At 43.1% G+C, this 15,713-nt stretch overlaps 1 protein-coding gene and 1 long non-coding RNA gene across 3 annotated transcripts in view; one reads left to right on the top strand and one right to left on the bottom strand.

Annotated features, from left to right (window-relative positions):
• THEMIS2 (thymocyte selection associated family member 2) overlaps positions 1-15,713 on the top strand; it is a 57,501-nt gene that overhangs the window by 19,601 nt on the left and 22,187 nt on the right. For both annotated transcript variants that reach the window (XM_083173425.1, XM_083173424.1), the window contains exons 2-4: positions 6,732-6,872; positions 10,760-11,164; positions 14,213-15,279. In XM_083173425.1, the coding sequence (XP_083029551.1) occupies positions 6,732-6,872; positions 10,760-11,164; positions 14,213-15,279 (1,613 nt within the window). The remainder of the gene's footprint in view (positions 1-6,731; positions 6,873-10,759; positions 11,165-14,212; positions 15,280-15,713) is intronic.
• The window catches only part of LOC146060333 (uncharacterized), a 28,948-nt gene continuing 23,717 nt past the window's right edge, over positions 10,483-15,713 (bottom strand). Inside the window, exons 2-3 of the long non-coding RNA XR_014470413.1 lie at positions 14,237-14,361; positions 10,483-11,018 (exon numbers count right to left, since the gene is read on the bottom strand). This is a non-coding gene — a long non-coding RNA (uncharacterized LOC146060333). The remainder of the gene's footprint in view (positions 11,019-14,236; positions 14,362-15,713) is intronic.

Genomic DNA, 15,713 nt, shown 5'->3' with positions numbered 1-15,713 from the left:
GATGGCCCTCTGATTGGCTGGGAGAGCTCTCTCTCAGCAGTCTCAACCAATCAGAGGGCCGTCCAGTGTATCTGCTGCCGCTGCCGAGTCCTGCCGCCTGAAATCTCCACCACTCCGGTCCCCGCTACACAGCCGCCATGCCTCCCCTGCTGCTGCTGAGTCCCTCCGGTCCCCAGCATTAAGGTACCAGCTCCCCGCCAGCGCTTTGGTCCCATCCCGATCCCGCTCCCCGAACCCGCTGCTGATTGCATTTGAGCATTTGCATGTGGTTAAAAAACATATGCAATTGCTCATGCAATTCATTAAATATTATGTGCAGCTCATAATATCTGTTGATGCGACATTCGACGGCGTGCCTGCGCATTGCGTTGAATGTCAGCTTAAAAATGCATGCAATCATGCATGCAAAAACAAAGGTGTTAGATTTTAGGAAGGCTGATTTTGTAGAGATGGGAAACTCTGTAAGGGATTCTTTGGCAGAGTGGAGGAACTTGGAAGGAGTGCAGAATAAGTGGGAAAAAATTTTAAAGTGCAATTCTAAAAGCAACAGAACTTTGTGTCAAAAGAGTTAGGAAAAACACAAGAAAAAGAAAGCCATTGTGGTTTGCAAAGAAGTAGCAAGTATTGTGAAAGCAAAAAAGTTGGCCTTTAAGAAATTTAAGCAGACGCAGAAGAATGAGGACAAAGAGGTGTATCTTGTTAGACAGAAGGAGGCTAAGAAGGTAATCAGATGTGCAAAAGCACAGGCTGAAGAGAAAATGGCCCAGTCAGTGGGTAAAGGGGGGAAAACTTTTTTTAGGTATATAAGTGAAAGGAGAAAAACAAAAAGTGGAATAATTAGACTGAAGACAGAGAGTGGAAGTTTTCTTGAGGGGGACAATGTAATAGCAGATAATATTAATAATTATTTCTGCTCAGTATTCACTGCTGAATGAGAGGGGAAGGGGCCACAGTTAAGTTGCAAATATAGTCAGAAAACTGAGGGAGAGACAAGTACATTTACAGAGGAGAAAGTCCTCACAGATCTCTCAAAACTGAAAGTGGATAAATCAATGGGGCCAGATGGGATACATCCAAGGATACTAAAAGATCTTAAAGGGGAGCTGGTAAAACCAATAACAGAATTATTCAACCAGTCACTAGCTACTGGAGTAATCCCAGAGGACTGGAAAACAATGAATGTAGTCCCACTGCACAAAAGTGGAAGCAAGGAAGAGGTAAGCAACTATCGACCAGTGAGCCTTACATCAGTAGTAGGGAAATTGATGGAAACACTCTTAAAACAAAGAGTTGTAGAATATCTCAAAACCAGCAATTTACAGGATCCAAAACAGCATGGGTTTACTGGGGAAAGATCGTGTCAAACAAATCTTATTGACTTTTTTGACTGGGTGACTAAAGTAATAGATCAAGGTGGGGCTGTAGATGTAGCTTATCTAGACTTTAGTAAAGCTTTTGACACTGTCCCATATCGCAGACTGTTAAATAAACTTGAAAGCTTGGGATTGGATTCTAAGATAGTTGAATGGATAAGAGCGTGGTTGCAGGACAGAAAACAGAGAGTTGTAATAAACGGAGTACAGTCAAAGGAGGGAAAGGTTACAAGTGGAGTACCCCAGGGATCTGTACTTGGACCGGTGCTTTTTAATATCTTTATTGGTGATATTGCAAATGGAATTGAGGGTAAAATGTGCCTTTTTGCAGATGACACAAAGGTATGCAACAGGGTAGACACACCAGGAGGGGTAAAACAAATGATTGAGGGTCTAAGTAGATTAGAGGAATGGTCAAGAGCATGGCAACTACAGTTTAATGCCAAAAAATGCAAAATCATGCACTTGGGTCTCAGAAATCCAAAGACTAAATATAGTATAAATGGCACTATAATGGAAACTACTGAGGAAGAGAGGGACAGCGGCATAACTATAGCACCGCAGCCCCCGCCACCGCGGGGGGGCGCCGGGAGCTGCGGTGCTATAGTTAAACACCCCCCCCCCCCCCCAATCCCCCGCACACTTACCTATCTCGCTGGTCCCGGGGCTCCGTTCTCCTGCTGAGGACCACCACAAAATGGCCGCCCCCCATATAGCACACAGTCTGCTGTATGGGGGCGGCCATTTTCTGGTGGTCCTCAGCAGAAGAACGGAGCCGCCGGGACCAGTGCGATAGGTAAGGCTGTGGGGGATTGAGGGGGGGGTTGCATGGGCGGCAGGGCAGGGGTGCTTGGCGGGGCGGGGGGGTGCCCCCCCCCTAACGGCGGGGGGGCGCCCAAAACATAGTTATACCACTGAAGAGGGATCTAGGTGTCACTATTTCAGGGGACTTAAAAGCAGGTAGGCAATGTAACAAAGCAATGAAGAAGGCAAGTCAGGTGCTTGGTTGCATAGGAAGAGGTATCAGCAGTAGAAAGAAAGAAGTAATAATGCCACTGTATAGGTCATTGGTACGACCTCACCTAGAGTATTGTGTTCAGTTCTGGAGGCCATATCTCCAGAAGGATATAAATACATTAGAGACTGTACAAAGAAGGGCAACTAAAATGGTGCATGGCCTACATCACAAAACGTACCAGGAAAGACTAAAAGATCTTAATATGTATACTTTAGAGCAGAGAAGGGAAAGGGGGGACATGATAGAAACTTTCAAATATATCAAGGGTTTTAACAAGGTACAGGTGGGAGACATTCTTCACAGGAAGAGGAGCAACAGAACACGATGACATGCACTGAAACTAGAAGGAGGAAGATTCAGGGGAAATGTGAGGAAGAGTTACTTCACAGAAAGAGTAGTAGATAAGTGGAATAGCCTACCATCAGAGGTGGTAGACGCAAATACAGTAGTACAATTTAAACATGCTTGGTATAAGCATATTGATATCCTTACAAAAAATATGGATCAAATATGGTTTGAGGTAACATGTTTAAAAAAAGGGGCAGACTAGATGGGCCAAGTGGTTCTTATCTGCCGTCAAATTCTATGTTTCTATGTTTCTATCATTCGATTTATTGGCCAGATGTGGTTGAAATCGAATGATTGCATGCAATATCTCACATATGTATGGGCAGCATAAGTATTGTTTTTCTAAGAATTGCATAGCCAATTCATTTCCATGTTCTATGTAGTCGGATAATTGGGAACACTTGTGTCTGAGTCTCATAAATTGGCTTTTATGTGCAGATTTCAGCCAGTTTGGGTGGTGCCAACTTATTGATAATATGTAACTATTTACATCAACAGTTTTGTTATGTCTTGGTATGAATTTGGGAATCATCTATGAAGATATTGAGGGCTTGGAAGTTTACTTTAGTTTTACTATATGTGGTGGTGAATATCAGGTTGTTTTTGTTATTGTTTATGTATGTCAGGAAGTTTAGTTAATGATTCGTTGCCTCCTCTCTATGGCCCTTATTCTAATCTGTGCGGCCGGAGCCGCATACGTTGCTCCGGCCGCACAAACCAAACCCCGCCTACAAGACGGATCGCCACGGCCGTCCGTACGCGGACGGCTGGCGATCCGCATGAAAATGGTGGGGCGTACGCCTCCACCATGGTGGGAGCTGCCCCCTGCATTCGATGGTCGACGACCATCGAAGGCAGGGCCGCACGCTCCCCCCGCTCACGCAAGCTTAGACCACACGGACAATCGTCCGTGTGAAAGCTTGTATTTGGGCGGAGAGCTGACATCCGGCGATGTCAGCTTTCCGCCCCCATCACTGGCGTCATAGCCTCATTACCATGCATACGCCCCGCGTTTGCATGGGAACGCCCATGAAACGCGGGGCGTATACATAGGTAAATGAGGCTATCAAGCCCCTCACGCCCCTATACGCCCCCTTTGCGGCGTATAATTTTTGTGTGCGGCGAATTCGCCTGCACATGCGCAGAGTGACCTCTGCGCATGTGCAGAGTGAAAACATCGGCGGTACGGCCGCACGCGGGCCGTACCGCACAGATTAGAATAAGGGCCTATATGAAGAGGACGTTGTCTATGTAATGGGTCCAGAGCATGTGACTTGCCTCCAGCCACTCACTTTGCAAGATGTAACGATCTTTCAACAAACTCATAAAGGGCCAGATGCACTAAGCTTCAAAAGTGATAAAATAGAGAGTGATAAACAGTCAGTCAATCAGCTCCTATCTGCCATGTCACAGACTGTGTTTAATGACAGGTATGAGCTGATTGGTTGGTTGTTTATCACTCTCCATTTTATCACTTTTCATCTGGCCCTTTATGAGTTTGTTGAAAGATCATTACAAGATTGGCATAACTGGTGGCAAATCTCGTGCCCATGGTTCCCGTGGTTTGTAAGTAAAACTGGTTTTCGAACCAGATGTGGTTATGTTTCAAAATGAAGTCGATACTGCTGATAATGAAATTTTTATTTTCTGGTGTGATGATCATGTCTTGAGTGAGGTGGTATTGACTGCTTTCCATTCCTTTTTTCGTGACCAATTACTGAATACAATGAGGTCACATAGAAGGTTACTAACCGAAAATACTTTCCCAATTTGATGTTTTGTAATTTGTCAAGGATATGAGTGGTGTCTCTCAGATATGATTGTTGTTTTTTAATGTATGGTTGTAGCATATGTGTGCATATTGTGAGAAGTTTAATGTGAGTGATTTTATTCCTGAAATGAAGGGACTGCCAGGTGGAGTTATGGGGTTCATGTGATTTTTTTTGGCATATACCTGCAGTGTGCATGCATCTCATTTATTGATGGCTGAGAATACCTCAACTGTTTCCTTTCTGTAAATGTTTTTCTAGTTCTTATTTAAACTGTATCATTGGGTCTTATTTCAGTTTGGTGTATGTGTTGGTGTCCCCTAGAATTCTATGTGCTTCTTGTAGGTGACGTAATTACATAGTTACGTAGTAGTTAAAGCTGAATAAAGACTTGCGTTTGCTTCATCCCTTATATAACTGAAATCTGTTTTAATTATATACAGGGATTCGGTATGAAATGCCGTCGGTCGGAATCCCGACGGTCGAAATACCGACGCCAGAATCCTGACCGCTGAAATGCCGACAAGGGGGGGCCATGGTTTGCCCCCCTTGCGGGCTCGCTGCGCTCACCGAGCATCAGTGCCGCGGTTCACCTTAACCCCCCACTGGCCGCTGCCAGGCATCAGAGTCACACAGGCCACAGCCCGGCATCAGCTGTACCTGCCTGCTCGCACAGGCTTCTGCCAGTAGTTAGTGTCACTGGACATCCGGAGTTCCGAACCCCATCCACATCTGCTGAGAGCATCATGATCTAACCACTGTCTGTGACTGGGAGGGACTCTATGTAGGTCGTTACCCGTGTCAGTGTTCACATGGCCGCCCTCCCCTGCTATTAGTGGTGAGCTTGCACTGCTCTCTTGCATGCCACACCATAATTATATTAAAAACATTTGAATTGTGCAGAGGGTGGCTTGCTGGACCCGCGGGCCCCCCCGGCCACCAGGCCCCATAGAAAATGCACCCCCTGCACCCACTTTAGTTACGCCACTGGTAATACTCTTTCTGCTGTCTTTAAGCTCCCCAGCTTAATGTCTCTAAAAACTCTCTGGCTGTAACCCCCCTGTTGCTGTCCTCTCTCTCCCCAGGTAAGTATTCTGAAAGCCCCTGGGCCCTCAGATCCCTTATTTATCCTCAGACCCCTTTCCTTCAGCAAACCCTCCCTCTTTAATTGTCTCTTCATTTCCCTCTCATCGGAATGGGATCATTGAATAGACAAGCCTAAGGTCGACAAGCATTAGGCATTATGGGGGCGGCAACTGGACATCTTCTGGGAATGTCAGGGCAAATGCATGCGTGTCCAGGGGAAGTCAAAAAATGTATTCTACAGCCCCAAAGCGACTGCTTGTATCTGCCGTGTAACACACTGGAAATATCATTAGATGGTAAGTGAGTTGCAAATGGATTAGCAGCTAATCCCTGATCCAGCTAATTTTTGCAAGCCAGGCTACATCATTTGCAGGTTCGCCCAGGGCAGGATTTCACTCAGATTGGGCATTGCCTATCTAATTACAGGGTGGTCACGGGGCGCTGCTAAATTGCGACAAAGTGATCAGGTCTGAATAACCCCCCCCATGTGGCTACACTGCAGTCTTAAGTGAACCAAAGGAGGCAGCAGTGCTGATCTCCATTATAAATAAAAATCAGCAAAATGAAAGGGCCTGCATGCACGTGATATGAATGTGATCCCACTATCCAAATAAACTCTGCGGCTCAACTCCATGTCCAACCGGTCTGTCTCTATCACTACAAGAACATCCACCTCCCTTCATTTTCGAGTTTCCAATTATGAGATTATCAGATACTTCCTTTACAACCTTTATGTCAACTATACCCAAAATGACCTGTGACCCAAGATCTCTTGCCTTCTGTCTTTCCTGTCTTAATCGCTATCTGCTGGTCATTTTCAACTCTTGTCGCTCTATCTCTGCAGATGCCTTGAAGAACCTTTTAAGTAAAAGATTACAATCATTGTTGTCCTGTGCAAGTATTGCATGAGCAATCATGGCCAACCTGTCTTCAGCTCTGCATTGGCTCCTATGTGCCGAACAATAAAAGAAAAAGTTTAAAAACAATAAATGTTTAATAATAAATACCTACAAAAATCAATACTACATGAATATGTAGATAGTTAATGGTTATTAATGAATGTGTAATATAGAATATTTCATATGCAAGCTCAAATTCGTACTATTGTCTACAATTTAGTTTCTGTTTTGTTTACAGGTTCAGTATATGATATCCAGGGCTCTGAATGTTGTTTGTCAACTGGGGATTTCCTGAAAGTTGTTGGCAAAGAGTTGCAGTCTCTGTCGCTTGTGAATCTGCAAACAGGAAAGTACCAGATCCTGCCCAATGACTTTCAAGGTATACTTACTTTAGTCTATATCCTTTGTAAAGGTGTGGTTGCTATTTGCATTTTATGGCAACCTATTGGTTCCTATTTAATAGGCTCTGATTGCTGGAATGGGTGCTGTTATTGCGCGTTAGCCCATATTTTGAAACCGGCTTTTAACGTTATCCAAATGGAACCCTTACTGAGGTCTATTTCACAGTGCAGTTTAATTCCTATGTCGTTAAGTCCTTGTTCATTGTCCACTATCATAATAATAGTTCTGCAGATACCGATTATAACACATGAATAAATGTACATTATTTGTGTTGGTTTTTAAGTATACATAACCAAGCAAATCTTCAGGAGGTGCATAGCTTGATAATTAAATTAATAACAATAAATGATTAATAAAGATAATAAAGAAAAAAATTCTTATGTGATTCTTGTGTGTAGAGTGTCCTTTTTTTTAATAAAGAGGTGCTCCGTGTGATGACTCCCAATGGATATGTTTTCAATGATGCACATAAAATGAGAAATACAGATGGGGCAGGTCCCATCTTTGCAGGGGATGGCGATGGCGACGCCAGCCGCCATCCCCCGCCAGCGCCATCTCTATAGCGAGAAGGGGACGCACGCGCACGAGAGGCGCTCGCGTACCATTCCGACGGCGCTTCCATCGCTTCCCCCGGGTCACCGCCGGCTTGTCAGCGGTCACCCGGGGTCCCAGCCGCCTGCCCGCACCATCCCTAATCCTGTCCGTCTCCCTGAAGCAGAGACGGACAGGGTCTCCGTCGCCCCGCCGACGGAGATTGAGACGCGCGTGCGCGTGAGACACACGCGCGTCTCAGTCAGATGGTGAGGCAGGCTGCTGGCGGATCGCCAGCGGTGACGTCTTGGCGATTCGCCAGCAAAGAAGAAGCCTGCCCCATCTGTAAGATAAACGTGTGGTTAGATAGATGCGTGGAAAAATAAATATATAAATTCAAGGTGCCGTAAGGTGGTGGGCGTACCCAACTCACTCTAAAGTGACGTGTTTTCAAACCTGTAATGGTTTCTTTTTCCTCCAGGCAGTGTGGTGTTCTTCAAGTTCAGGCTGTCTGGACATTATTTCTTTGAAATGTGCTCCAATGGTATGAAAAACAAATGAGAACAACAATGTGTAGCTTCTTTTTCTCAATTTAAATCAGCATAAGATAAGGTGGATATTTCTTCTGATACGGCATACCTCACTCACCATTTGAGGTGCAGTGAGACATATGTCAAGGTATCTTTACAGAAATAGAGTAATCAAGATTGCTCAAGGGGCGTACCCAGAACTCGCAGAAAGCATACGTGGTAAAACATATAGTGGTTTTTTTTTTTCAGTATTCAAGCTGTTGCATCATATCTAGGTGAATTAGTTGTACAGTCGGCGTACCATAACTCACATAGGGTTGATGGTGAAAACTCCTATCAAGGTTTCTTTTTTAGAGTTTCATCTATCGTCTGATATTCCTCACCAGTGACTTGAGATGAGGTGTGTAGAGGAAGCGAGGAAAAAACAGAAAAGCTCCAATGTGTAGTATTGAATTAAATGAGAATCTCGTATTATAAATCCTATATACCGTATATCACCTTAGGGATATATCCCATTTGTAATCTCCCCAAGAGTTAAAGGGCCCTTATAATGAGTGTTTCCTCTAAGGAGACAGGGCGTACCTTACCCACCACTATAAAAGGGGAAAAATACCTGTAGTGGTTTATTTTATTGATGGAGGTGTTAATGGTGTACCTCACTCCCCAAACTATAGGTGGTAAAAAGTGCGTAGCGTTTTTTTTAAGAATTTGCCCTCCTAATGTGACAGTATTCATGTTCTGGATGAATAAGAAGAAGAAAAATGACACAAAAAATTTGAAAAAGTAATTCCTCTTAAACTGCACCGGCAGAAACAGCAGCCGAAGTCATCTCTGCCTCTGCGGCATCGCCTTTCTCTGCCTGGGGAGCAGAGTCAGCGTGTGCAGGATGCGCTGGAAGGGGTCTTCTGCACCAAGGGTCTTCCTCCAGATGAACTCCTGCAAGTAGGAGTTCAGCTGATGGCGTGCAGTGCCCCTTTGGTGCTTATTGCGCCACTTGCAGGAACCCCACAGCCTCTGAATGTTCTGGGTGTGAACCCCGGTCTCCGGATCCACAAAGTGGTACCGGTGGTGCTCCCTGGAGTGGTCGTACCCAGCCTGCTCAAGCTGCTCCGTCTTGTAGGCCAGCCATGAGGGTGCTGGCATTACGTCTCTTGACTGCCGTAACGAAGCACTCTCTGGTCTCCCTGGAGATGCCCCCCGAAGACCCACTGCCAACATGGCTCTTCCGTTTGACGAATAGGCTTTCGTCGACTTCCACAATGGTGCCTGGGCCGCCAATTCACCGGTGAGGCTGCGACAGGAGGTCGACGGTGCAGGCCTCCCGCATTACGTTGTTATAGAGGACAGTGGTTGCCTGTAAGATGGACAGATGTCGCTGACAGAAGCAGATGCTGGTCAGCTCCTCTGCCCAACAGAACACAAACCAGATCAGGGTGACAAAGGTCAGATGGCACCCTCTGAACCACTGCACAGTCCTGACACTTACCTTCTTGCCACAGCTGCGGATATGTCAGCACCACATCCGCTCCCTAACACTGAGCCTCATAGGGTGCCCATTCGGGCAGGTCTGGGTGTCAGGCCGGAATTTGTGGCTCTGCAGAAATGCCACCGACTCCTCAGTCTGGGGCAGGTTGAAGAGTGTCAGCTTTTCAGCAGCCATGACTGTAATATGTCTGCCTGTCACACGCTGACTAGAACTGCCTACGATAACTAGCTGAACCCACTACGCTACTTCTGACTAACTTCGCTGGTCGTGCGGAACACACTACGTTACTTCTAACTGACTACGGAACACACTACGCTACTTCTGATTGACTACGCTGACTATGCTGGTCACGCTGGTCGCGGGAACACTAGGCCGATTCTGAAAGGGACACTACCCTAAGGGGGTTATTCTAGTTCACTCTTTCTGACAGATTCCTTCTTAGATGGCCAAAACCATGTGCACTGCAGGGGGGCAGATGTAACTTGTGCAGAGATAATTAGATATGGGTGAGTTATTTTGTTTCTGTGCAGGGAAAATACTGGCTGCTTTATTTTTACACTGCAATATAGCTCTCACTTTGAAGTAAAACCCCACCCAAATCTAATTCTCTCTGCACAAGTTACATCTGCCCCACCTGCAGTGCACATGGTTTTGTCCATCTAAGAAGGAATTTGTCAGAAAGAGTGAACTAGAATAACCCCCTAAGTACGTAACTGCCGCTGTGAAACTAAACAAGTGCCAAAAAAAGTTTAAAATACATACATAAAGTCCAATAAGCAAGTGGCTGTTTACCCTCCTCAAATGTTCATCAACGCCCACCACCTTGCGGCACTGTGAATTTATATGTTTATTTTTACACGCATCTATCTAACCACACTATTATCGTATTTCTCTTTTTATGTGCATCATTGAAAACATAACCATTGGGAGTCATCGCAACACAAAAGGACACGCTACACACAAGAATCACATAAGAACTTTTTTTCTTTATTATCTTTATTAATTTATTGTTATTAATTTAATTATCAAGCTATGAGTCTCTTCCAAGCCCTTTTTTTCTAGACTATCATCCAAGGTGTTGGTGAAACCTAGGAAGACTCACTTCTGAAGCACCATTGCTCCACTGGAAATTGTTGTTCACCTTTTGTTTTCCATAACCAAGCAATTGACTGAAAGTCAGTGTTTTTGGCAGGGATTACATATTTATTTATTTATTAACAAATTATCAATTTCTACAATACCATGTAATAAAATAAAGTTTGGATATTTTTGATATGATGAAATTATTGATTATGTAATCAAATATCTGTATTCCAGGTGTTTTTCAAATCAGTGTGCATAATTGTTTGTACACCACTTTGGGGACGTTACACGAGCAGTTATCCTGTGGAAATGACATGCTTCCATACTGGTTTACCTCCAAGTCTGACTTTATCGTGGGAGATCATGTCCTTAGTCACCTACTTCCTATTCGTTTAGTGTCAGTTGACAGATACACCCGTTGTGCGGAATGTCACGTCTGCCATGGTTCCGAGTCGTACAGCATCACCATGCCCTTATCGACAGTGGGACAATTCTATGAGTGTGAAAATGAGGAATCATACACATTGGATCAGATATTGCAATGCCCAGTGTTACTGAAACGTAATTTCAAATGCAGAACTATTGGAACTGGAACATACAATCTCCAGCCAGTGTATGAAATCAAAACTATTATGCAGAGTGAGTTTTTGAATTTAAGTGAAATAACTACTACAAACAGACTGTTTTCATACTGTATTTCCATTTAAATCTGTGTCATTCTTCCATAGAAACAGAGAGGTCTTTAGGTCATAGAGGAACATTAAATAAAAGGAACTTTGAACCTATTTTAATATTTTGAGTCATTAAAGGTTATTCTTCTATCTGGTTTAATTATTCATACCACAAGCATGTCCTTATTGAAGATTGTAGAAAAACCTTTGTAAAACCTTTGTAAAAAAAATATTGCACTCATGTGTTTGCCACTAGTCTACATGTACGTCCTTTCAAGTGCATTTATTTGCACAAAAATAGACATCTAATGGGCCAGATGTATCAAGCTTTAAAAAGTGATAATGTATAGAGTGATAAACAGCCAGCTAATCAGCTCCTAACTGTCATGTTACAAGTTGGGTTTAAAAAATGACAGGTAGGAGCTGATTGCCTGGTTGTTTATCTCTCTCCACTTTATCACTTGTTGAAGCTTGATACATGTCACTAAATGGCATTTTATTTTCACCACACTTTCAGACATAACACTTAGGGGTTAATTTACAAATGCTTCTAAAAATTAACAGGTGTCCAAAGCAACCAATTATTATTTTCTACGATGTAATAGATAAGAATCAGCTTTATTGGCCAGGTATACTTGTGTATACTAGGAATTTGTTTTCGGTTTGCTGTGCAGCAGCCAGGTGGGTAACAAGTAAACAGCATATAATATAAACAATAAACAATATAAACAGGTGGGGGAAACATGTACAGCCATATAGAAAGTTATTCCGAGGGGACACCGTGTTAGATTATGGGCAAAGAGTTATGGCGCGACTAGACAGTGAGGAGTTCATGAGTTAATGTGTCAACAGGTGAACCGCTTGAGGGAAGAAACGTTTTAGGCTTCTGGTGGACCTGGCGGGAATAGACCTTTAACGTCTGCCTGGTGGCAGCAGGTTAAACTAGCCATGGCCAGGATGTAGTTGGTCCTTGACTATCTTCGTTGCCCGCTTTTTTGCTCTAAACAGGTACAGGTCCTGGACAGAGGGAAGGTCTGTCCCGATTTTCTTCTCTGCAGTTCTGACTACCTTTTGGAGTCTGCATTTGTCTCTCTCGCTGGCGGAGCCGTACCAGACCAGTATTGAGGACCACAGTACAGACTCCACAATTGCGGAGTAGAAGATACATGATAGACATAGTCTGATTGGTTGCTATGGGCAACAACACCTCTTTTAATTTTATAAGCGTTAGTAAATTTACCCTTTAGGGTTTACTTATTTCTATTGAAGATGGGATGTTACTATGGGCAACCAATCAGATTCAATCTATTATCTTCTAAAAGGTGCTAAAATATTAAGAAGTACATTCTGATTGCTTGCTACAGTATGTTCAACATCCCACCCTCAATAGAACTCCCATCTCAGGGGTAAATTTACTAAGATGGGAGTTGTATGGAAGATGGGATGTTGCCCACAGCAACCCTCCAGCTATTGTTGAACTACACATCCAAGCATGCCCTGCAATAGTTTCAGCATGGCCAAAATAGCAAAACTGTAGCAGGGCATGCTGGGATTTGTAGTTCAACAACAGCTGGAGGGCTGAAAGTTTCCCATATCTGTACTAAGGGGTACATTTACTAAGATGGGAGTTCTATTGAAGATGGGATGTTGCCCATAGCAATTAATCTGATTCTATATAAAATCATCTAGAACAGCGGTTCTCAAACTGTGGGTCCTGACCCCAAAGTGGGTCCTGACCTTCTCAGCATGGGGTCGCGACTCCATGATGCTGTTCATCAGGCTGATGACTTTTCTAATCTCAGTCATTGATTCAAGGAGTCTGAAAAATCTATTGAGTTGTCTGTTATTTTAGACTATCATTTTATGCCTTCATAATGCTGCCACCATGTATATGCTGTCTGCTGACCTTGTGATGACCTTCTGCAGTCACTTGCTGGGGTCCCGGAATTATTTTTATTGTCTAATGGGGTCCCAGAGTAGAATAGTTTAAGGACCCCTGATCTAGAAGGTACTAAATAAATAGGAAGTAGGATCTGACTGGTTGCTATGGGCAACATCCCACCTTCAACTCCAGTCTTAGTAAATTTACTCCTTAGTAAATAAACCCCTTATATTCCATAAAATACACAAATTATTTTGATAAGTACAAACTTTAAATGTATAATATTGGGTTTGCTCAGTGCCTTCTTTTTGTATAGTCGAAAAATAAAACAAAATAAAAGATTGTATAAAAACATTTTTTATAGAACATTTTGTATTATATATATATATATATATATATATATATATATATATATAAAACAAATAGAGGGGGCACTGCATAGTGTAATACCATTTATTTAAAACAGGTGGACAATGCTAACAGCAAATCTTCTATTAGGAAGGTAGAACCCGTACCGAGGTGTTCCTCCGGTGTGGGCTGGCTACCACAAGATATATATCAAATAACCACTGGCACAAACTGCAGGCACTTGTAGCTCACTCACGGGACCTCTCACTGCTCCAGGAGCACGATGTCAATTCCGGAACCCAGCACCTCAGCGTCTATGAGCGAGAGCAGCCACACAGCTCGATCTCCAGCGGCACACAGTGCGTCACACAGGCCACGTCCCTACGCGTTTCGTCATAGGACTTCGTCAGTGGGGTGGTAGGCAGCCCACACCAGAGGAACACCTCGGTACGCGGTCTACCATCATAATAGGAGATTTGCTGTTAGCATTGTCCACCTGTTTTAAATAACCGGTATTACACTATGAAGCGCCGTCTCTATTTGTTTTAGATGGAAATGTTCTGAAGTTCCCGTGGGAATCGGGTTCACCAGAGGGGAGCTGCTGCCCTAAACAAGTTAAACCATTGGACTGAGTGTGGATAAGGATCACTTTTAAAGTGTTTCTATAAGGACAGAAAAAGTGTCAGCGCACCTATAATTTTATTGTTATATATATATATATAAATATATATATATATATACATGAAATAATATTAATTTCAAAGCGTTTCTGTTCCCTTATTTCAGTGAGAAAAGGTTTTGTGAACATACCATCAAGCCTAGAGGTAGATGTAATAGACATAACTGACCGGTGTGGAGACATCACCTTTATCCAGCCTTTGCTGTTGACAGATGTTTGTGAGCATGAAGACAAGTTTCCAGTTGTAGCGGAAATTCTGGATAGAGAAGAATGCAACCATTTGTTGAAAAATGACAATTACTCTGCTTTACAAAGAGGACAAAAAATCATAATTTACAAAAAAAATATTTCTAAAAAAGTGCTAGCTTCAGGCATGAAAGGTAAGATTTACAGGTTTTTTTACATCCACAACTTGTACCAAGGGAAATTTCGTCAAAAACCAAGAGAGTTTTCATCAATTTACGAGATTTGGACCAGAATGATAGCTGGAAGCAAATTAACAGTGGTGGTAACCCAGGATTGCGAGAGTGTTGATGATACTTACCCCTCCCTTTCTATCGGAGATCATTTACATATTTTGCGCCATACCAAAGCTGTCCCGTCAACCCAAGTGGGAACAGAAGAAGTAGATGTTTTAGTGTGTATTAAAGAATCTGCAGATGATGATGATGATGATGAACCTGAAGAAATCATGCTACCTTTCTGTATGGAAGGACGTTTTGTAGAAGACGTTAAAGATAACAAAAAATACAGTATTTCTAATATAATCCAGAAACTTAAACTTCCTTGTGAAGTTAAAGTTGTATCAAAGGACACAGTTTTGCCCGTTGACCCTTTGGCTTCCTTTGGTTCTCTCAGGCTGGAAGAGATACTTGAAGAACCAGTGTTGTTGATCAGTCTAGTTGACAAGGTCTCGGAATGCTTTGAGTTGCCTATTAAATACTTTAATATGTCAGTGGTTTTATTGGAAGATCCCGTTACATCACTTGAACCACAGATTACTTCCATTAAGGTGGAAGAGCTTCAGGAAGGGTTTTACTATAGTCTGCTGAGAAGCCTGCCAAGCAATCAACAGCCGCCTCCAAGGCCACCTAAAAGACAAGTCCAAACTAAAGAAGAAAAACCATGCACTAAAGCTCCGACATCAAAAAATACAATTCCTCTCAGTGTAAAGGTGCGTTATTATTGGTAATATTTCCCTATTTATTTTTCTTGTTATTACTTTTTGTACATGTTTTATAAGGTCTATGTACTAAGCATTGAGGAGAGATAAAGTGGTTGGGCATAAAGAAGCAGCCAATCAGCTCCTAAATATCATGTTTAGAAAATGCCAGTTAGTTGATGGTTAGTTGGTACTTCATTTCTATCCCCTTTTTCTGTTTCTCTATACTTGAGGTCATTTTTACCCCAAATGGGGTAAAAATTAAATTCCTGGGGGTAATGGACGGTCGTGCTGCCGTGACACAGCCGGGCATGCATATAAATGTTTATTTCATTGCATAGAGAATCTATATATAGATTCTTTATGCAAGCCCGGCTGTGAGTGTGTGTTACTGTACTGTAGTGTACAAGGACCTGACAGTGCAGTGCATCAGGCCCTTGTGTATA

The sequence above is a fragment of the Crinia signifera genome, chromosome 2 (assembly GCF_055691185.1).
Source record: "Crinia signifera chromosome 2, ASM5569118v1, whole genome shotgun sequence".
NCBI classification, from domain to species: Eukaryota; Metazoa; Chordata; class Amphibia; order Anura; family Myobatrachidae; genus Crinia; species Crinia signifera.
The sequence above is the reverse complement of the archived record's forward strand: the minus strand, read 5'-3'. Positions and strand labels throughout refer to the sequence as shown.